The following is a 22,802-nucleotide window of genomic DNA, read 5'->3' as shown; positions in this document are numbered from 1 at the left end:
TCAAACTTAAGCTGTCTTGTCTTGACACAAGTTAACTGGATGAGTTGGATGGAAAAAATGTGAAGTGGAAAATAAAATCAGTGCAAAGTCAATATGTATAAATTCCTGTAAATATAACCAACTTTTGTGGAGACAGTTAGGGTCCACTTGGCTAAGAGGGTCTCCCCAGCTTTAAAAAAGATCTCAGACTGTTTTAAACATAAGCTGTTCTTGTGCATTCAAAGTGGTTAGTAAAATTTAGTGCACTTCCATCTCAAAGGATTCTTCTACGTTTAAAGTATACTTAATCATGTTAAACGAGACTGACATGTGCTACCAACTAAAGGCTTTGTAATGATTTACAATGAGTAGAAGAACATGTTTCAACCATGAAGCAATTCACTTGTGTTTATCATGGTAAATATATCTAATGTATGCTAAACCTGTAGCCAGAAATGCCAGGCCAAATGGTGCCATCTTTATCCAAGAGAGACCCGAAGTGGAGTGACTGTTCTCCCTAGTAATTCGAGTCTTCAAGGGCTTGAGGATCCTCTCTCTCTGAGTCAGGATGGCTCTGCGGGCCCCATCCCATTTCCCTGGACCCTGCAAACGGTATTGGTATGGGGTGCAGGGCCCAAAGAAGACTTCCATGGCCAGCTTTGGATCTGAGAGAAACAGGAAGAGGAGGTTGGGCTTCACCCCGACCAGAGTGGCAATCTCATCCATGTACTCGATGTGGTCCACTTGGATGGTGTGCCGGGCTGTCTTCACATACCTAGAACATGGAGACAGAATATGGGAGATTCAGCCTCCAGGGCTGGGCAGGACCTCTAAGAGGTGAAGAGACTGAGACAGAAAAAACTTCTCTGAGAACCCAAACACCACCCAGCTGTTGAAATGGAGCCGAGGACACAGAATCCCTGCCTTCATGTTCTGTGGACCTTCATTGGTTTTTTGCATCAAGATGTTGAATTGCAGACCATGTTCACAGTGATCTCCATACTTTAAGATACCTTTCTTAAAATTGGCTCTTTTGCATTTCTTTCTTTCTGTCTGTCTGTCTTTATTTACTCTCTCTTTGTGTGTGTGTGTGTATGTGTGTATGTGTATATATGTACACACACGCATGCATACATAAGGGCTACAGTTCACATGTGTGGAGGTCAGAATTGAACCTTTCCCCCCCCTGTTTTTCAAGACAAGGTTTCTCTGTGTAGCCTTGGCTGTCCTGGACTTGCTTTGTAAACCAGGCTGGCCTTGAACTCACAGTGATCCACCGGCCTCTGCCTTCCGAGTACTGCGATTAAAGGCGTGTGCCACTACGATGGTTCAGCCATTAAAGGCTAGTCTCACAACCAAAAACATAAGAATTGAAGCTTTGTACCAATGCTGACAACTTTAGTTTGATTCCTAGAACCCATACAGTGAAAGGAGAGGGCTTTTGTTTGTTTGTTTTTGTTTTTTTAATGAAAGATTTTGATATAGTGAAACACTTAGCTGTGTGCTGGATGGAGAACTTAACTTCTAGTCCCTCTCTTTATTCATTGTCAACTAAGGATAAGTAATCAGGTAGTTATTCATACTCTGGCCTCCGGTCTTTAAGTGTACCTTAGCCTTTGGCCATTAGCTGGTCAGTAAAAAACATGGTTGAAGTCAAACTCAGAGATTAATGTCGTTTTTGGGGGAGTTGGTTAACCTTTCATGGTGAGATCCTTGAAGAAACATCACTAAAGTTGGAGATTAAAGTAGTGATGTAATTCAGACTTAATAAAATATAGAGAGGATAAATACGTACTCGTTCCCCACAGAATTGAGCCAGAGGAATAAGGTGTGTTCTTGGTTTTGTGTTGTCTAACTGCATGGTATAGGGGATGGAGAAGGGTGAGAGGGACATGAAGAGTGGAGTTAGCAACCCTGACATCTATTTGATGTTTTCAAACACTTACCACCGTGTTTCTATTTACCGTTTTTCCATGGCCTTTTTCCTTTCGGTAACATCTGCTTTCATGGTCTTCATAGAGGGTAATTTGCTCAGCCCTGGAAGTGAAAGATGCATCAGGATTTACAAGAATAAGAAGGGCATGTGTAACTTAAAGAAAGGCTCAGCATCCTTAGTCATCAGGGAAATGCAAAAAAAAATTATTTTGAGATTTTTCTCTTACACCTGTCAGAAGGCTATGATCAATAAAACAAGTGAAAGCTCACACCAGCAGGGATGTGGAATAAGGGAACAGTCAACCATTGCTGGTGGGAGCGCAAACTTCTATAGCCAGTATGAAAATCAGTGTGGTGGTTCCTCAGGAAAACAGGAATAAATCTACCTAAAAAATCCAAGCTATATCACTCTTAGCATATACTCAGAGGACGCTTCATCTTACCACAGAGACACTTGCTCAAACACTTTCTTTGCTGTCTATTCATAATAGCCAAGAGTTGGAAACAACCTATATTTCCCTCAAAAGAAGAATGGATAGAGAAACATAGTACATTTACACAGTAGAGTATTACGCAGCCATTAAAAACTGAAATCATGGAATTTGCACGTAAATGGATGAAACTAGAAAAAAAAATCATCCTGAGTGAAGTAACTCAGACCTAGAAAGATGAATATGGTATGGAATCACTTATATGTGGATATTAGAGGTTAAGTAATGATAGTCAAGCTATAATCCATAGAACAGAGGTTAGGTATAGAGAAAGGAACTGTAGGGACAGGTAGATCTCACTAGGAAAGGGAAATGAAATATATAGTGGTGGATGGATGGGGACATGGCTGGAATAGAGGATCAGATGGGGAAAGGGAAGGAAGATGGAGACAAGTGAGGGTATCTGGAAAGAGACAGCTAAAGTTAAGGTCAATTTGAGGGGTAGTATGGAAATTTAATATGCTATATATATATACATAAATACATACACATATGTATACATATCCATATACATACACACATATGTGTACCCTGTACACACACACACACACACACACACACACACACACACACAATCATGGACCTAGGATAAAAGCAAATACTATTGTTTAAAAACAAACAAGCAAACAAACAAAAACATAGCAACAAAATGACTTTTAATGTCATTTTTCTATAATTGTAGATATGGCTATGCTCAGCCATCATCAGAGAAGCTTCCTCCTGCAGCAGATGGGGGCAAATACAGAGACCCACAGCCACAATTATACATTGTGGGAGAACTTGGAACACCAGCCCAAAGGGATGTTTCCACCAAGTGCTCTCTCTCTCTATTCCCCAGGTCTCAGGGAGCTCTGCTGCGGAGGAGACAGAAAGAGAGTAAGAGTCTTAGGGGAGGGAGGCCAGCAGAGAAACAAGAACTCTAAACCCACAAGATTGACACAAGTGATGTCAGAGACTGAACAGCGTGCCCAAGGCCGACACGGGTCTGTGTAAGACGGGGCCCTAGAGCTGGGAGAAGTGAACACATGCATGAACGCATGCTCCCATCCCCAACTCAGGAGCAATATCCAATTGAAGGCCATTTGTAAGTGAAAACTTAGTTCCCTCCAAAGGAGTCTCACTGGGAAAACAAACTACTCTTAAGGATAGGTTGTGTGCCTTGACGGTAGATGGTCAGAAGAAAACAAACTTGACAGCATCTTTGGAGTTTCTTTGTCTCTTAGCGATGGGGCTTTTCTTTTTTCCTTTCGAAATGCATATTACGATGATGATGATGATGATGACGATGACGACGACAGCCATGTTTTACAAGGCAGGGTTTCTCTGTGTAATCCCCACGGCTGTCCTGTTTTTATGGGATTCCTTAGTGTGTAAACTAATGGGTCTCTGGGTCTCTGCTACTTATGCCTTCTCTTGGGCTCTTTTCTCTCTGTTTGTTTGTTTTGTCCAATTCTAATGTGTTAGTTTTTATTTTATCAGCACAGTATAGTATAGTATTGCAGAACATAGCACAACACAGCACAGCACAGCACAGATAGCATAGCATATTCCCTTAGAAACCTGTTTTTAAATAAGAGACAAGAAGGAAGTGTATCTGGAGGGAAAGGGAGGCCAGGAGGAACTGGAAGGAGTAGAGAGAGGGGGAAACATAGTCAGGATATGTTATATAAGAAAGAAACCTGTTTTCAATAAAAAGAAAAGGGAGGCATGTTTAATCGTGAGGAGGAATCGAGTGTGAAGAGAAAGGGGGTTCACTTTAGGTGAACTTCCAAGCCCCTTCACAACCTTTGCTCACAAACCTTTGAACACACGCACAGCCCATCGAGACTGAAGTTCCGCAATCGGGAGGACGATGCCCAGCGGCTGGATGAGTCCGATGACAGCCAGCGTTGGCTTCTCCAGGTCCGGAGGGAACATCAGCTTATACAGGGACACCTCATTGTCAGTCACTGCAACCAGACCCTCAAGGAATGGAAAAGAAAAGCTGTATCCCGTGGCAAAGATGACAACGTCAATATTGTCCTCCACCGTGCCGTCGTCAAAAACGACACCTGATTCCGTGAACTCCTTCACGTTAGGCTTCACTTGAACTTTCCCAGAAATGATGTGGTTTGGAAGGTCATCACTGATGGTAGGATGCTGACTCAGTGGTCTGGATATAATAATAATAATAATAATAATAATAATAATAATAATAACAACAACAACAACAACAACAACAACAATAACAACAACAACTAAGCAAATCTAAGAAAGAGAAAACAAGGTCTGCGTATGAGTGAAAATGTTACTGTAGTCGGTACGTCACGTTACACTAGCCACCCTTCCTGTGTCCTGTTTTCCTGTCTCCTGTCTGCACCAATGGCCCTGGTGAAATGATTGGTCCCAGCCATGACTTCCCTAATTGCACACTGTGAAGTGTATACAACAACCAGAGCATTCTTGTCCCTGTCGTGAGATGGCTTGGAAGTGTACTCAGAGTGTGTCTTGTAATGTTTGGCTCGAGGAAATCTACAGGATGGAGTGAAGAACAAAAGTGTAGGCTCACCTGGTTTTCACCGAGCCTGAGGGTTTAGGGTTTCCTATTAGTGTGTGTTGCTAGACCTTCCTTCCCCTTACAATCATTGTGGGCAAGCACATTCTTAAGTTATTAAATACTTATGCTCAAAAATATTTAAAAATCTCAAATGTGGTGAGTAAATTTTTGAAGACAAATTTTACATTCTTGAGGCAGGCGAGCCCATCTTTATCCAGCCTTTAATAAGAAATCACAAGAGGAAAGATGGACATGTGTGAACTTTTAAAACATAAGTCTTTGCATAGTAAAGCAGTGTCTCAAGCTAAATCAAGAAAATACGATCAGAAGAAATGTAATATGCATTATTTAAAAGGTAGATTGGCTTCTGTAATATTTCAAGAGTCTCATGGAGAACCTTATGTGTCTTAATTAAGGGGGATCTTGACCATCCAGAATTTGATTCCAGCAGTTTAATGGATTTTCTGAAGTGTGGCTATAGAAATAACTTAGTTTATATAAATGTCCTTGTCAGTCCTAGAGCTAATGAAGGTGAAGTACATTCAGGGTTGTTTCCTTTATGCTGTATTCTTTCACTGGCACGTAGACTACACATCACCAGAGGGTTTGAGCAGTAGCTTGTTTGCTTTAATCCATCCATCCATCCATCCATCCATCCATTCGTCCGTCCATCCATCCATCCATCCATCCATCCATCTGTCCATCCATCCATCCACCCACTCACTCATCTGTCCATCCACCCATCCATCCACCCACTTACCCATCTGTCCTCCATCCATCCATCCATCCATCCATCCATCCATCCATCCATTCATCCATCTGTCCATCCATCCATCCATCTATCCGTCTGTCCATCCATCCATCCATCCACTCACCCATCTGTCCATCCATCCATCAACTCACCCACCCACATTTCCTTCCTTCTTTAGTCCATTCCTTTCTTATTGCTTTTTTTATCTACCTCTATAAAAATTTAGTTGTATGTAGATATTTATATGTCTCTCATTACCTTCCCCCCTTTTCTTCTTCTATACTGAGGTACCTGTTCTGACATATTTCTATTATGGACCCAAACTCACATGACTTTCTTTTCTTCTTACAGGATTTAGGAGCCTGAAGTTCAGAGATTTTCTAGCAGAATCTGTAGATTCCATTGCACGGTAATCTCCCGTGCAGTACATATATATGCAGAGCCACAAAAACATGTTGTGTTTCCTTTCTGCTACTTGTTCTTTGTGAGTGGAGCCATATTTACTTAAGGGTTTTTTTTTCTGTTGGAGGCTGGGATGGGAGACACACAAAACTGCCCCAAGAGGTAATTGGTTAGAATTACCTCATAGAGTTAGAAGTAAGATGTACTGAAACGGGCTCATATATTCAAAGAATGTACTAGAAGAGATCATGGAAGGCTGCAGTGCATTCTGGTGGTACAAGATAAGGGATGCCTCAGTGAGCAGGCTGAGCTATGGAGTTTGTAAAGTGTTTTTTAAAAATTGGCTTAAGAGTGGGATTGATTTTCATTCAGAAATTTAGACCTAACAAGATAGGAAAGATGTTTACTTCAAGTGTGTCAAATACGAATAGCCAAATCATTATAAATGTAAGATTTATATGATTCCTGATTGTCTCATGGTTCTTCTTGCTGTATGTAGTTTATTTTACTCATGTGTAGTAATATAAATATATACATTAAAAAAAGAAACAAACAAAAAAAGACTGGTGTTGGTTTCTTTTAATGTTCTGGGGAAATATCTAAGGGCCTTTATAAATGCCTGTGGTTTTTCAAAGCCCAGTCTCAGGCTAACAACTTGCAGGAGACAAAACACGTAGCTGGCCAGTATAGTTCAGCGAGGCAGAGAAAAATGGGAAACTGGGGGACTAACATGAATAGTATGTGTGCGCTTATGTATTGTTAGTATTGTGTCCTGGAATCCAGCAGCCCCTTCCAGTCTGGGAAATCTTTTCTTCCCTTCCTTACTTCAGTATTGTGTCTCTTCTACAAGTTAATTTTTCATCGTTCTAGTAAATATTTCCCCTGGTATCTGCTTCAGCTTTTAATTGGGAAATGTCCTTTTTAATTATCAAAAATAATTCTTTGTATCCTTGGATCTCTTTAAGAGTGCTTCATATTTTTGTGCAAGCTGATTTCTCTTCTCCACTCAACTTTCCTAGTACCTGTCTCAGATTTCCAGATATATCATCTGCCTGGGTTCTGGTTGTTGACATAGAGAAGCTTTCCTTTTGACACATTCTACAAGTTGCTCTTGGTGACTTGAAGGCACCTTTTGGGTGGCTGTCTGTAGGTGATGGGCCAAGGCAAATGGGCTACCTCTGTGAACTTAGGTGAAAGAGCTCACAAACATCGCTGCTCCTGCTAGGCTATCTGGAGAAGGCCTTTGTCTCCCCCTTCTTGGGCGTAGTGGCCTTAGGAAGGACTCAGATTCTTTATCATCTCTCCTTCATCATTTGTCAGAGCCAGGACATGGCTCCCTGAAGAGCAGATGCAGCCTTTCAGCAGAATCACCCACTAAGCTCTTCCCAGGATGCACTGGTGTTGCACCTTTGGGATCTCTAAAATGGCTCTTCAGGTACTTATCTGACCTACGGAGAACGAAGACTTTTATACTTTTACACTTATATACTGTTCAGAGCCTTAAGGGACCCTTTCGCTTCTCAGCTCTAGACATATAAAAATATAGTATTATCATGCAGCCCTTAATTCTTTATTCTTAGTACTTATCAAAAGGGATAAGCTCACTGCCCTCAAAACATATCTGCACTCCATGTATATTGCTCTATCATTCATGTTAACCAAAAAGTAAAAACAGAACCTAAGTGTTTATCCACAGATGAATGTGTCAGTCTTTCTCTCATCTATGACTGTGATATATATGTACAATGAGATGCTATTCAGCCTTAAATATCTGCAGTAGAACACTTGCCTAGTAGGCATAAATTCCTAAGTTCAAAAGGCCAACGTCAAGCAGTACATGGGGCACAAATTTGATTTGATGGTTTAAAAAACAGACATTGGGTGTGTGTGGGATGTGTGGATCTGGGAAGAGTTTGTGGAGGGGCGAATATAATTATCAAATTCATTGTACAAAATTCTCAAAAAACTAATAAAAAAGAAAAACTTAATAAATATATTGTGGGTTGTTACAGTATAATAAACCGGAAAAATAGTATGCTATGTGAAATATGCCAGATACTGAAAAAGATTATTATATTATATTACTTTCATGTAGTATGTAAAAAGGTACAATGAATAGAGGTTACAATGGCTGTTGGTAGCTGTTAAGAGTGGAGGAGAACATGGAGAGATGTAGATAAAAGGATACAAAGTTGCATGTGTGAATAGTGAGCAAGTTAAGGATCAAATTCCCTGCATGGGGACTATAGGCAACAACACTATTGCATTGAGGCTTTAGGTGCTTTTGCCAAAGTAGGTCTACATGAGATCATAGATGTTTTGATTTGATTCACTATAGTAACAGTTTCACTGTGTGTGTTTAACAGAGCATGTTGGACGCATTAAATTATGCAATCATCTTAAAAATGGACAGAATCCAAATTTTGTCCTGTGGTCCAGCCATGGCCTTGGCTTCTGCCTCTTTGCAGTCTGCTCTTTGACTTCATCTTCTTTTCATTGTTTGTAACCAGCCCCTTTCTATCTCAAGAATGGCTTCCCTGAGAACCCTCCTACAGCCTTTCTTGGATGGCTTTTCATGGTAGCTCCTTCTTGCCCTTTAAGTCTTCAATGTCACTCCTAAGAATTTGTTCCTCAATCATCCTTTTTAGTCTGTCCACCTAGTTCTACCCCTACACAGCCTAAGTCACATGCACCATCCACTTCCTTCCTAGTTCTCACGACAATTCTATCGTTTAAAAAATGTGCTCATCTTCCTCCATAGAATGCAATGTTTTAATCCACAGCATACTGGAAGGCCACTTTCTGTAGTGAACAAATCAATACATATCACATTCCTTTGCCCCATCTACTGAAACATATGTGGGAGTGAGGCAGCTGGATAGTTAAGTCCCTAACTGCTAGCAAGCAATAATGAGGACCTGCGTCCCGTCCTCAGCACTTGCATAACAACCTGTACCCTGCAGTGAGTACCCGTGACCCCAGCAGTGAGAGGGAGGACACAAGGTGCTGGGATACGCTGCCGAGCTAGTCTTGCTGAACTGGTGAGCACCATATTCAACCAGAGACCTTGTCTCAAATAACAAAGTGGAGAGCAATTTCACAGGCCACCTGACATTAATCTCTGGCCTCTGCATACACTCATGCATGTGTATGTACAGTACACACACACACACACACACACACACACACACACACACACACACACACAAATACCCTTGGAGGCTATAAGTATTCAAATGAGAAAGATAATATTTGTTGTCTTATTTATATACCTTTGCTAGAACAATGTATAAGACTGTAATATATATATATATATATGTATGTATGTACTTGTTGATTTAGATAAATTATGGAGAGGCAATGTCAACTAGTCACATCTAGTGAGTTCTTTGTTCCTGCTGGGAACACTGCAGAGTCTGAAGTGGCGTAGGGAACCACACGGGAAGACAGAGCAAACCCTGTAACCCAGTTATCTTCTTGTCTTGTAATAAAAACCCTAAGCCCTCACAGGGGCCTCATCATCATGATGTCCTCTAATCTCAATTACCCTTGGTGGTACCACCTCAACATGCCATTGAAGTATGATTCTGAGGATAAGTATCCATCCCATAAATGAATTCCGGGGCACCTAACTCATTTGAATAATATTTATTCAATATATGTAGTTTTTCTTAATTTAGCCCTGATCCCACTATATCTTTTGCTTGTTAACTTGAAACCATCATTGTTTTCTGAATCAAGAAAGCCTCATGGCATAGGACCTGGAGTCACAGGGTTACTCTTACAGAGGGAGGCTCCCTTAGGTAGCTCCCCTTCAGTGAGAGCTTCCCTGACACTTCTACCCCAACCTCAATGACATTGACTATGTCTAATTTGGACCTAGATGTACCCCGCTCTCACATCCATCATGGCATCTCAGATTGCTTTGCTCAAACCTACGTTTGTGTCCTCTTCTCTGACATCCACAGTTGACAGCTGTTGAAGGGAGGAGCGCTATATTGCCTTTCGTCTGAATTTTTGGCGCATACCCATCAAGTGTTAACTGATTGGTGCATGGATGAGAATACACAAGTGGTGCCAAGAAGCACATCACATTTGCATGCAGTAAAACATATGCTCTGAATGCCTTTTATTCCTAAGGGTATGAGATCAATCAGGAGCCAAAGGTTTAGTTGTCTTCAAAGCAAAAAGCCCATCATCTCTACGCATGTCACCCAGTCAAGCCCTTTGTTTGTCACCTGTGCTGTGGCTGCAGACCATAGTGTGCATGGTCGAATCTTGAGTTCAGCGTCTTCTCTAGGTACTTATTTACTGCGGCCGTGGTTAATATTTTCTGGAGAAAGGTGTGGAACCGGGTGAAAAATGCGCTATCCATGGGATACCCGTTGTTCCACACGCGGTGTAAAATCCACGAGCCTCGTCTAGTGCTGAGGAATACCTGTGGGAGGCAGAGTTACAGCAGGGGAGAACAGAAGGCTTATTTATTGTGGCCATCATGCTGTGTTTCACCAGAACTTTTACTGAGCCCCAGAAACAAATCTGCTTACACAAAACCAAGTTTATTAATTAAAGTTATAACATAATTCATTTAGCTACCTGTCACTGAAATATCATGTTAAAAATATCCTGGATATTGATAGAGCTGTATGTCATATGTGAATAAGAGCTTGAATCCATAAGTTAGTTGCCATATTAATTGCTTTAAAATCTGCATTGCTTTCTGCAAAATAAATCAGTGGAAAATAACTTGCTAGGTGAAAGTAACCCAGACTCAGAAAGACAAACACTACATGTTCTCCCTCATATGCAAATCTTACCAAGGAAAAAAAAATCAATCAGACTAGTTACGTAACATCATGCTTTACCTATCTCGTACTGTCCTCACTTAGGTCACTTGGTAAATTGCCCACATGCTTGTTTCTGCTATTAGTATAAGAGATATATTTCGCATTCATTTTCTACTTGGCATGAACTTTAATATTGTGAGTGTGGGCTGTGACATATTTCCACATTTTTTTTTCTGGTCGAACCTATATTCAGGATGACACCTACCACTGCCCAGGATTCCACTGGTGGAGCTAATGATTGCCAACAAACCTGTTTTGCTACACGACCAAGCTCCACGGCAATATCCACACCAGAATTCCCAATGCCAACCACTATGATCCTCTTTCCGGCATAGTCCTCGGGACTTTTGTATTCCCGACTATGGAAATAACAGCCTTCGAACTTCTCAATGCCTGTGGTGGAAGAAGGTAATTTGTCGTTATGAGGTGAACTTTCACATCTTAACACAGAGAAGAAAGGCATGTTCTGAACAACCTGAAAGAGCAAGAGATAAAATCTGGGTCAGCCAGCTGAAGATCACGCATCGTCCTCAAATGTCATTTATAATTAAGGGAGCTCAGAGGATGGAAGACTAAGATCAGAAGTAGAGTCCATGGGTTCCAAAGGCTGGTGATGTTATAAAGTATTTATGAGATCATAGGTCTAGCCATTTTGACTCTGTACAAATGGGAGTGTTACAACAGCACCAGGATCTAATGCTATTCATTATTACATTATTCTCACATCTCTAAGAAAAACTGACAAAGTGGGCACTGAGTGTCGTAGTGTGTTAAAATTCTGTAGGATTTGGGGGCTTTTTCTTTATTGGTTTCTCCTCTGCCTTATGTAACCGCTGCTGTACATGGCTTGGCTGGATGCTTTTAAAGCCCGTTCTGTCTGACATTGCTAGCCTGTTATCTGTGAACATGTATGACTCTCTATAGAGAGCGCCTCTCAGCCAGAAAGCATAAAAAAGAAGCTCATTGGGCAATCTGTAGACTATTTCATACTTAGAAATGCTTTCCTGAATATATTACATTATAATGTTCAAAAACCAAACATTTCTCTTGGTGTGCAAAAAGATTATATATGTTATATCTAATTCACTCAGAGCTTTGAACCATTTAAAGTAATCTTATTTATTTGTCCCCACTTTTCACAGCAGTTTCTTGGGCACAGAAGGAAGGAATTGAAATATAAAGCATTTTCTAGTTGATTCCTGGTGGGAATTTGACAGAACTAGAGGGCAAGTGGGTCAAGAGTAAAGGGCTGGGGCTTAGTTATGGGAGAAGGGGAACTAAAATAACCCACCTCGAGATGGGTACCATTTCATCACACAGAACCATGAGGGACATTAAGCTTCTCATTGAAAACCCAAGATAAGGAAGGGGAGTGGTTCCCATATCTAGACTACAGGTGAGTAAGAAATGCTGATGGCGAGAGAAATGGTCTTCCACAAGTAAAACCACTCCAATTGGTTATTCAGTACCAACTAGCTAGCCGTTAATTCACACACACATATATGATATATAGAACACATATATGTCATATATATGTGTATATATATATATATATGTATATATGTGTGTGTGATTGATGTATATACGTATATCAGTAACAACTAAAGAAAAAGACCATGACTTTGAGAGGAAGGAAGCAAGGGAGGGTACATGAAAGTGGTTGTAATGAGGAAAGGGAAAGGGGAAGATAAGTAATGATATTTTACTTGAAAATTAAAAATAAACTCCTGATAAATAAATGTACTCAAATTCCTTCCCCATATGTTAAGATTTCTAAATTTATGGATTTTTCCAGCTGTGTGCTTGTCATTTGTCTCCGTGCTATTATTAATTTCACTTCCCCCGGAATAAACTGAAATCAAATAAACGGACAAAACTAAAACCATTTAAACGTGGGCTGATTTTTGTTATACATTAGAAGCTGTATGTGACAATAGTAGGTGGGAAAGTAGGGGTCCCTGTGTCTGCCTGCTTTGGTATTCCTGTGGACCGTACAGTCATGTTGACAGAGGACGAACACTTCGCTACTGAGGCAGAGAGAATCCGCTGAAATGTAACGAAACTGAATAACATTCATGGCCACACTCCTTTCTGTCTGTCAGTTACTTGGAAAACGCCTCTCTACCAGATTCTTCATGGCATACCTGGGAAGGACTTGAGTGGCAGGTGAGGGTCCGTGTGATGGCCACTGCAGACCAGAACCCCGTCAAACACCAGGCTCTCCTGGTTGCCGTCCTTCTCCACGACCACATCCCATCGTCCACTCGCACTGAAGTCAGGACGCTTTCTCACACTTCTCACCTTGGTCTGAGGAGAAGGGTGGAAACGCGGGTGACTCGCCTCACAGTTCTTGTTTAGCTCTTCTCCTCAAGCCCCACAAATCCTGACGCACACTTATCTAAGGCGATCACGCCGGGATAGTCCCTGATGCCCTCCACAGGGGTCTGTGATTGAGTGCATTTTCAGTATATTGGTGATGTTTAAATAGAAACAGCGGAGGCTGTCTTCGTATGTCTTCCTAGAGATAGTGTTCTTCATGTTTTCCCCTCTTTAGCACAGGCCTGTCCATTTGCCTCAGGGCCTGTGTTTTGAATTTTATTTTATTTTTTTAATACATTTTTATTAATTTATACGTATTACATCTCAGTTGTTAGCCCATCCCATGTATCCTCCCATTCCTCCCTTCCTCCCACTTCCCCCCTACTACTCCCCTCCCCTCCCCTAAGTCTGTGTCTGAGGGGGACCTCCTCCCCCTGAATATGCTCATATGGTATCAAGTCTCTCCTTGGTGACCTATTATCTTTCCTCTGAGTGCCACCAGGCATCTCCGTCCAAGGGACATGTTCAAATATGGGGCACAAGAGTTTGTGTGAAAGTTAGATCTCCTTCTCCACTCAACAGTGGAGAATGTCCATCGGCTAGTCCGGGTAGGGGTTCAATGTTTTTACTGCCTATTTTTTCCTTGGCTGTTGTCACAGTTTGCGGAGGACCCCAGGGCCCAGACTCTCCTGTAGTTTTCCAGGACCCACTGGATCCTTCCATTTCCTCTTTCTCCCAGGCTTCTCACACCTAAGGTTTCAGTAGGATGTCCTCCCCTCTTACCCATTATTCTGGTAGGTACAGTTTTTCATGGGGACGTACACCTTGGACTAGTGTCTCGATATAAGTGAGTATATACCATTTAGCTCTTTTTGCTTCTGTGTGAACTCACTCATTATGACAATTTCTAGTTCAATCCATTTGTCCACAAATTTTGGAAATTCCTTGTTTTTAATAGCTGAGTAGTATTCCATAGTGTAAATGTACCACAGTTTCTTTATCCATTCTTCTATTGAGGGACACGTAGGTTGTTTCCAAGTTCTGGCTATTATGAATAAGGCAGCTATGAACATGGTTGAGCATTTGAATTTTAAATAATTAAAATTTTATCATGAAATGAAAATGGGTTTGTATGTTTGAGTTGTAGTGTTAATAGGTAGAAAGTAAATAAATATTCTTTGTATGAGCCTACTTCTTGTTCTAAAAGTAACATGACTTGTCCCAATCATTATTATTTTAAGTTCACAAACATTTTGGATTTATGCCTTACAAGGAGGGCTGTGGCACCACAACACACTATCAGAATAGGTTCTGATGAGCAAAGTCTTCCAGCCTCACATTCAAGTGAAGCTGTCACAATATTTCAACCCCTGATGACTTCCTGATGTAGAGAGCTCACGGATAACCTCTTCTTCACCTGGGAAAACCAGAGGTGCTGGGCATAGCTTTTGTATGTCCAGAGGTATGTATGCGCCCACATGCATGCACACACACCTTAAATTGAATGTAATCCAGAAGGCTGAAGTGCTTGGCGTACATCCTGAAGTAGTCCATGAGTTTGCAGTTATGCATGTAGTTGGGAAAGTGGTCAGGGATGGGGAAGTCACTGAAACACATCATCTCCTTTGAAGTGTTGATGGTCACAGACTTGTAGATACTGGGCATTTTCTCTGAAGGATTTTTCTACAAGAGAAGAGCCTCCTTGGTACAACACGCTTCGTAGTTACAAGGCAATGAAATATTCGTAAATGGCTTCAGGTGTATAAAAACAGAACGTTGCTTTTTATAGATTGTCAGACATCTGTTACCATTTCCCCATAGCCCCTATATTTTCTAGAGAACACACACACACACACACACACACACACACACACACACACACACACACACCACATTGAATCAACAACAAATCCTGTGTATAACTTCTCAATCAGAATGATGGATGTCAGGAAAGAGAATAATATATTTAAAATGACAAGATCAAAATGATTGCCTAGACTTCTAAGGCCAGTAAGAATTCTTTTATAAAATGAAAGTAAAATGTACTTTGAGGTAAGCAACACCCGGGGAATTGGAGGTCATAAGCGCTGCACAAAGCATGACAGGCTGATGCACATTCCTGTAGACTCTACACTCCAAGTTTAGCTGGGGCTCATGCAGCTCTTTGTACCGGCTCTAACAAAAAGCTAATTTAATAATAATAGTAATACCAATACTACATAATGGAAGGTAAAACTTTTCTTTTTCTTTAGAAACAAGATTTTTTTTTATATAGTAATGAAAGGAACTATCAACTAAATATATGTAATAGCCACAAACTTATAAGGACACACAGAGAACATTTGTATAAATGATAAAAGCGCAAAGAGAAATGTAATAGTTATCAACATCATATCATTACATCGTATTTTAAATGGGGTGATTTGCTATACTCTCATGGATCTTGATACAGTTTGACATAATATCATATCTATCCTATTTTGAGAATCTTTGAAACTAGACACACTTATTTAGCCTTCGTTTCGGTCTACCCTCAACATAGCAGGATGTTCCTTCTACAGTTTAAGAAGGTTGCTTTTCTCTTCAATCTCAGTTTCTGTCAAAGTTCTTACAACAGTCTATACTCATGTCCCATGTCCCTCAGAATCACACCCTAGCTTTCTTCCTTTTAGGCACTACCAGGCCACCACACTAGCTTTCTGATTCCCCTACCATGCTAGGCATGTTCCTACCTCATAGTTTTGTACCCAAAATTCCCTCTAAACCCCTTTCCTCAGATAATCTCTGGGGTTGTCCTTTTAGTTTTGAAATCTTTGCACCAAAATCACTTTATGTTGAAGTTCTCTATAGTTGTTTACTTAGATTATTTCCAACCCTCAGATCCTGCTGAACTTTTTGTAATATGCTTACTGCTATTAACTATCATGTTTATTTTATTTTCCTTTCTCTCATATTAGAGTTTAAGCTCCCTGATGCTGAGGATTTGTGTTCATATTTACTAGAATATTCCATCAACCGTAAAAGTCCCTTGTACATAGTAAATATTTAAAAGTACTTATTGAATTAACTAACTCTATAATTAAAGTAATGACATTGATATTGCTATTTAAAAACAGAATGTTAAAGCAGCTCTTGGAAAAATCCCACAGGTTGTAAAGAGGTATTAGAATTAGATCAATACCCTGTTGGAAGGTGTTTGGGGGGTGAGTTGAAATGCTTCCTGGACACTATTTCAGGGGCACCAAGGGTGGTTCCCAGTGAGACAGCTATGCCAATTATGTTCACAGAAATGAAAAGATATCATATTAAGCTGTTAATAAGTGTCCTGAATGGGACTAAAAGCTAAGAGCAATAAAAGACATTAACTCATCAATGAAAACCCTCAAGATGTCTCATGAACCACCAATGACTGCTGATCAGGATGATTCTGTTAAATCAGCAAAACTGGAAAGTATTGATTACAAGTCCTTGATTTCATTAGCACATCCAATAATTGATGAGTGAAGCACCAAAGAAGGTGGCCACTTGGAAACTTGAGCCTGTTCGGCACTTAGCCCCATGTTTGCATCTTTCAAGGCACTGCATTTCTTGCTACTTAGAGATCAAAGAAAAATAGCATTCGCCTTTAAAACACACTAATGTGCACATGCACACTAGGACAGCAATGGATCACCATCCTATTTTGCCACCCAAATCTGTGGCATTCCTAACTTTGAATAATAGAACATCTAAACAGTAGCCATCACCTTTTTTACTAACAATTGTGTCACCTGGGATTTTAGCTGCACTGATTACAATCTTCCAAGTTTCACACCTCTTCTAAAATTGTCTTTATTTACAAATTCCTCAATCAAGGACATAAGCACAAAGATTAGGGTCATCCAATGTCTCTGTGTGACATGCTGTATGCTTCATTTAAATTGCTATGCCTATTTTATGAAATCTTACTTAAAGCCAAATAAAAAGCAAACTTACTTGAAATTTCCACAGGCCTCCAATGTCATCGCTTCTTTCAAAGCAGGTTGGCTCCAAATCTTCATCCAAGCAGCACTTGATGGCTCCCAGGCCGCTGATTCCGGCTCCTATCACGGCTATCCGCTTCTTAGCCATGGCGCCACCACTGACTGGGAAGCATTGAGAAGTCTCACTACCATCCAACCCACTGAAACAAACCACTTTATCTCATAGAGGTAAGTTTTGCTGTTCCAAATTCTTCTTATTCTTATTAGCAGTGAGAGCACCACGGACAACAGAAAAGCGACAGCACACACACAAAAGTGCACACATATCTGCTTTCTTCTGTCTTGAGAAATTTTACTTACAGTCAGCCAGAGAAACACAGATGTATAGTTCTAAGCTGTTTAGTAAATGTGATAACAACATTACACCACGTGTGTGGGCAGGCAGCACAGGGGGGGCCTACAAAGGAAATGGAAGAATGCAAAGTGATCTAGGTGTGAAGCTGGGGCGGTGTGTGCTGTGTGTGGGGCTGGTGTGGTATGGTGTGAAGCTGGGGCGGTGTGTGCTTTGTATGGGGCTGGTGCGGTGTGGTGTGAAGCTGGGGCGGTGTGTGCTGTGTGTGGGGCTGGTGCGGTGTGGTGTGAAGCTGGGGCGGTGTGTGCTGTGTGTGGGGCTGGTGTGGTCTAGGTGTGAAGCTGGGGCGGTGTGTGCTGTGTGTGGGGCTGGTGCGGTGTGGTGTGAAGCTGGGGCGGTGTGTGCTGTGTGTGGGGCTGGTGTGGTCTAGGTGTGAAGCTGGGGCGGTGTGTGCTTTGTGTGGGCCTGGTGTGGTGTGAAGCTGGGGCGGTGTGTGCTGTGTGTGGGCCTGGTGTGGTGTGTTATGGTTGGTGTCGTGTGGTATGTGTTAACATTCCAGAATGAAGAAAAACTTGAATGATAGCAGAGACACAAGAAAACAACATAGATGTGCAGAGCCAGAGGCTGTCCTGTTATGGTTCAATAATGCAGGGTCTGAAATTAGTCCATTATGTGACAAAACTATGGCCTTGTGTGATCCTTAACAGAGAAATGTCAGCGGCATGTGGGGATAGAAGGCATCTGAGGAGAAAATTATGCCGGTAAAAGTAGATTAGGACCAATAATTGCACTCCATAAGTGCTCATAGAAGCAAAGTTAATTCCATGTGACATTTTCTTCTCTTTTTTAATGGCATTATGGAAGCTAAGAGATATAATTGGAAAAATTATAGAAACTATTGTTCAAAATTATGACATACCAATACTTAGTATTTCTGAGCTGTACACTGTAATGCATCCATTTATTTACCTCTTTCATATATTATTCAGCAAACACTAACCTAAACTGTGGCCAAAGTACTGTGATTGCTGCAGAGGTCACAAAAGAAGGCATTACAACAGTCTTTTGCCCCACTGGCTCCAGCCTAAAGGAACAGAGAGGAGCAAATAAAAGGGGAAATACCGCTTGGTGGGTGGCAGGTGGTAAGATACAAGCACACCGTGTCTCAGAATCACTGGACCACACCTAAGACTGGTGCATCCATCTTCTGTTCTGATGAAAATGCCCTTTGTTAAAAATACTGGCCCTACTGTCCTCTTTTCTCTCCTGGTAACGTATTCTCTGAGCAACTCAGGCACAGTGAATTAAGTCCTTCCTTCTCAGTAACCATGGTGACTTGTGTAGATCTCAATTACAGTTACAACACATCTTTATTGCAGTTCTGTCTTCCTGTGGCTGAGCAATAAACTCTTTGCAACATTTGAGATTTATTAGGTGCCATGGTTGAAATCTAATAAATACCTATGGGCTGAAAAGAGTGAATAAATTAATTTCTTAACCCCCCTCTAAGCTTATTACCATAGTTAGACAGTACTATGCCATCTATCATAATCAGAGAAAATATATTAATGCGTATCTCAAACTTCGCCTACACAAAATGGAATAAGGAAAAGCGAAGGTACGAACCTTGCAAAGGAGGAAATCGAAGTTTAGTTTGGGCTTCTTAAAGAAGACAGAGAAGGTCTTCCTCCCAAGTTCTTGAAAATGAAGCCAAGTTCTACAGTGACTTGAAGTCTTTTATAGCTGAATGAATTGGCTAATGTATAATCCTTTCCCATGACTCTTCTAATTTGGATTAATAAAATGTCATGAGCATATTAGGGAAGGGACTATATCTAATAGTGATATTTATAATTAACTACTGTCACTGGTCTGCAAAGCATTTTAATGCTAATTGACACATTGTAAAGATGATTTAAATGAAGCCATTTTTATTGACTAGGGACAGCACAGTAAAAAAAAATGGGGACTATAAGCAATATTGTTATTTAACTGGCCATACTACAAATGATTTTGTCAATTTAAATAGTTTTGTACTAAGAAAATACTGTCCACAAATTAAAATAATGTTCACTTAATACTTAATACTCATGATTTAACTTTAATGAAAAGCAAACAGCTTGCAAATTACAAAAAGAAAACTGCTAAATAATAAATTAACAACTCACTGTTCTCAATTTATTAGATGTCAAAACACCGCTTTTTGACAAAATTATATATTTTCTGAGCTAGCCTTAGAAGAGAGGCTCAGGACAGTAGCTCTGACTCCTCCGTGAGGTGGGGGGTCCTATAGGCTGAGGGTCATTGGGGTTGTCTACAGGCTGAGGGTCACTGGGGTCGTCTACAGGCTGAGGGTCACTGGGGTCATCTCCTGGAATCCCGCCCACCACAGTAGCCTTGTTTCCCCCTCCCTCTGACCTTCACAGGTTCTGCACACAGGCACCGATAACCTTTGCAGATAATAGGGCGTCCCTTGTCCTAGGTCCACAGGCTAAGGAAATGCTTTTGTCTGCCACGTAGATCAGCTGACTACAGTGAGGATGAGAAGGGTTACTCTAGTTTTCCCACTGATGGGAAAATATTCTCAACACACGACTGATGAAGCAACACATGTGAAAGCAGAAAGAGAGAGATCTGAGTGCACAGAAGTTGTCTGGACAGACTTTAATTTTGACAAAGAAGTGTTTGGTTCCGTTATGGAGGTCCCCTAATGCAGCGATTGCCTTTAGTAGTTTCTGGGTCAGTGTTTCAGAAGTCGTAGAATGTTGAGGAAATCATAAGTTTATTCACTTCAATTAAAGCCTAAAATGAATTTCTTCTTCCTCTAAAATATTCTGCCTTCCTCTTTCCCTAAGCCCTATTCATTTAACTTTCTTTATATTTTTGATGAGCCATATTCAAGCCCAGTTTATGCCAGATAAAGGCACAGCATCTCCATCCTTGTGGTCTTCCCCCTCAATGGAAAGCAAACATCATCCTCACTGCTCCTGTTTCACCTTCATGTTTGACACTGCTCTTTTCAGCTGTTGATATGAAGGAGAAACAAGAAACACACAGTTACAATAATAAATGTATTTTCCTAAAAATGTTCACAGACCACTTGTTTCTGCTATATAAAGCACAGTAGTTGATCTTAACTAAAAGGCTGTCAAATTCTACCATAAATTTCTTTAACAGATAGATGAATTTCTCTGTGCCTATAATATGATGAATGAACGCGTTGTTTCCTGCGTTTTTCATCCAGATTAGGTTTATCTTTTCATGTATTAAGATACAAAGCTAAACTTGTGTTCACCTTTCCCCTCAGCTTGGTGTGTGACTTGTCAGGGCAGAAGTAAGCTAAAGGTTTGTACCAGAGAAAATAATCTGTCAATCAAGAGTTTAATTTTACTGCAGGTACTGAAATAAATAATAGCTTGGTAGTGCAGATTTCTTTGAGCCCTGTCACCACACCTACTGTGTTATTGCGACTTCTTTTCTCTGCTCCCCAGTCCATGCCACCGCCACTTGGTTCCTCCCACACTTGGGAAAGTCTTCTGTGAGATTGCAACTCTGTTCGTCCTCTGTGGTTTTTCTGAGTCTGGACTGTGTTTTATTTCTCTTTCTTTTGTAAAAACCATCTTTCTATCTGAATCACTGCAGACATCGTATATTTCCTCCAGGAAGACATCTCTCTTCCTGGAGGATGAGACCTCAGGATCACTCAGCTACCCTGTAAGGATGCGAAGGGAAAAGCAAGAAGGGAGGGCAACTATCGCAGATAATAACATGGAATGGCTGCTTCTTACTAAGGAGTGGTCCAGTATTTAGTAGCATCAATAATGAGTGCTCACTAGACATTCACCATGAATTTCCCCCTCCCATGAGCTTTAGTCACAGTTTCAAGAGTCCTCAGTGGAAGTAATCTCCATTGAAGGAACCAGTTGAAGATGCATTATAGCAGAGCAGGATCTGAGTCTTCGCATGTAGGGCCAGGCCTTTTAGGGTAGTCCACATGCTGCGACAGAGCCACAGCCCCCACTTTGGTTTCCTACCTGTGGCCTTCCCTCCTTCACATGTTCACCATGTAGAGATCTGCCGGGACCTTTCCCTGCATTCTAAGTCCAGCCGGAACTCTGGGGCCCTTAGAAAAGAAGCTGCCCCACTTCTGACTTGTGTTTGTTGTGAGCATATATTGAGAGTGCTAAGGGACATTTCTTTTTAGATCAGCTTTATTTTATTTATTAATTTTTACGGACATTGGTGTTTTGTCTATATGTCTGATTGTGTGTGTGTGAAGTTGTCAGATCTTCTGAAACTGGAGCTACAGACAGGTGTGAGCTGCCATGTGGGTGCTGGGAATTGAACCTGGGTCCTTTGGAAGTGCAGCCAGTGCTCTTAACTGCAGAGCCATCTCTCCAGCCCCCATAGATTAACATTTCAATATCTCAAATGTACAGAAAAATTCATGAAATAGTAAAAGGCACAGTACCTCAGCTGTGTATATAGGAAAATGACTTATAAGATTATGGGTTTCATGAGTCCCTTCAGCCCACTGTGATGATAGAGAGGGTCCTGTGGGTGTGGCTCACCTAGGCCAGTTGCATTAATCTTCAACGATTCTTGGATATCCACTCACCTGCAGTGAGCATTTAATTACATTAAACAATGTGTCTTGAAGTTAAAACTGTTTGGGAAGTACAGTATGGGATGTGAATATCCATACCAGCAGGGTTTACTTGGGGTTGCCATTTTCCTATATTTGTTGGTGTACTTTTGGGATAAAGGGATAAATCTCCAGATTCTCCTCCTCCCCCTCTTCCCCCAAATCATCCTCCTTTGCTGATGTCCCCAAAGGCACTGCTGTCCTGGAAGTGGTAGGTACCCCTTAGACAATCACAGTGATGTGCGGACACTGGGCAGTCTGCACTACCAAGAGCTGGTCAGTGTTAAATGGACACTGTCATTGCAAGCGTTAGTTTGTATGTTGATTTTTCAGCTAGGCACCATGTTTTTGTAATTAAAGTTTAATTCAATTGTACTTTAAAAACCTCTCTCTCTCTCTCTCTCTCTCTCTCTCTCTCTCTCTCTCTCTCTCGCATTTTAGTAAGCCCCACCCCCCGAAATGCAGTACTTGCATTAGTAGGTAGGAAATGATTCATTTACATAATTATCAAATTTGAAGTCTCTGCACTAAAGCTTAGATGGCTCAAAGGCTCTTGGGACAATCATGTGCTCCCTATACAAGG

General features: G+C 41.0%; 1 protein-coding gene across 1 annotated transcript; it reads right to left on the bottom strand.

The window, feature by feature from the left end:
* Positions 1-378: 378 nt before the first annotated feature.
* On the bottom strand, positions 379-17,447 carry LOC311597453 (flavin-containing monooxygenase 5-like; the record flags this gene model as incomplete). Its single annotated transcript, XM_084781704.1, has 8 exons — positions 17,236-17,447; positions 14,755-14,943; positions 13,086-13,248; positions 11,192-11,334; positions 10,333-10,532; positions 4,205-4,557; positions 1,944-2,016; positions 379-754 (listed from the first exon to the last, which is right to left on the bottom strand). Exons 1-8 carry the CDS (start codon positions 17,368-17,370, stop codon positions 379-381), a joined length of 1,632 nt encoding a protein of 543 aa, XP_084637830.1. The 5' UTR covers positions 17,371-17,447.
* Between the last annotated feature and the right edge of the window lie 5,355 nt (positions 17,448-22,802).

Source organism: Acomys minous (genome assembly GCF_964271855.1).
Source record: "Acomys minous genome assembly, chromosome: 1".
In the NCBI taxonomy this organism is placed as follows: Eukaryota; Metazoa; Chordata; class Mammalia; order Rodentia; family Muridae; genus Acomys; species Acomys minous.
Note: the sequence above shows the minus strand (reverse complement) of the source record. Positions and strands in the feature narration are given on the sequence as shown.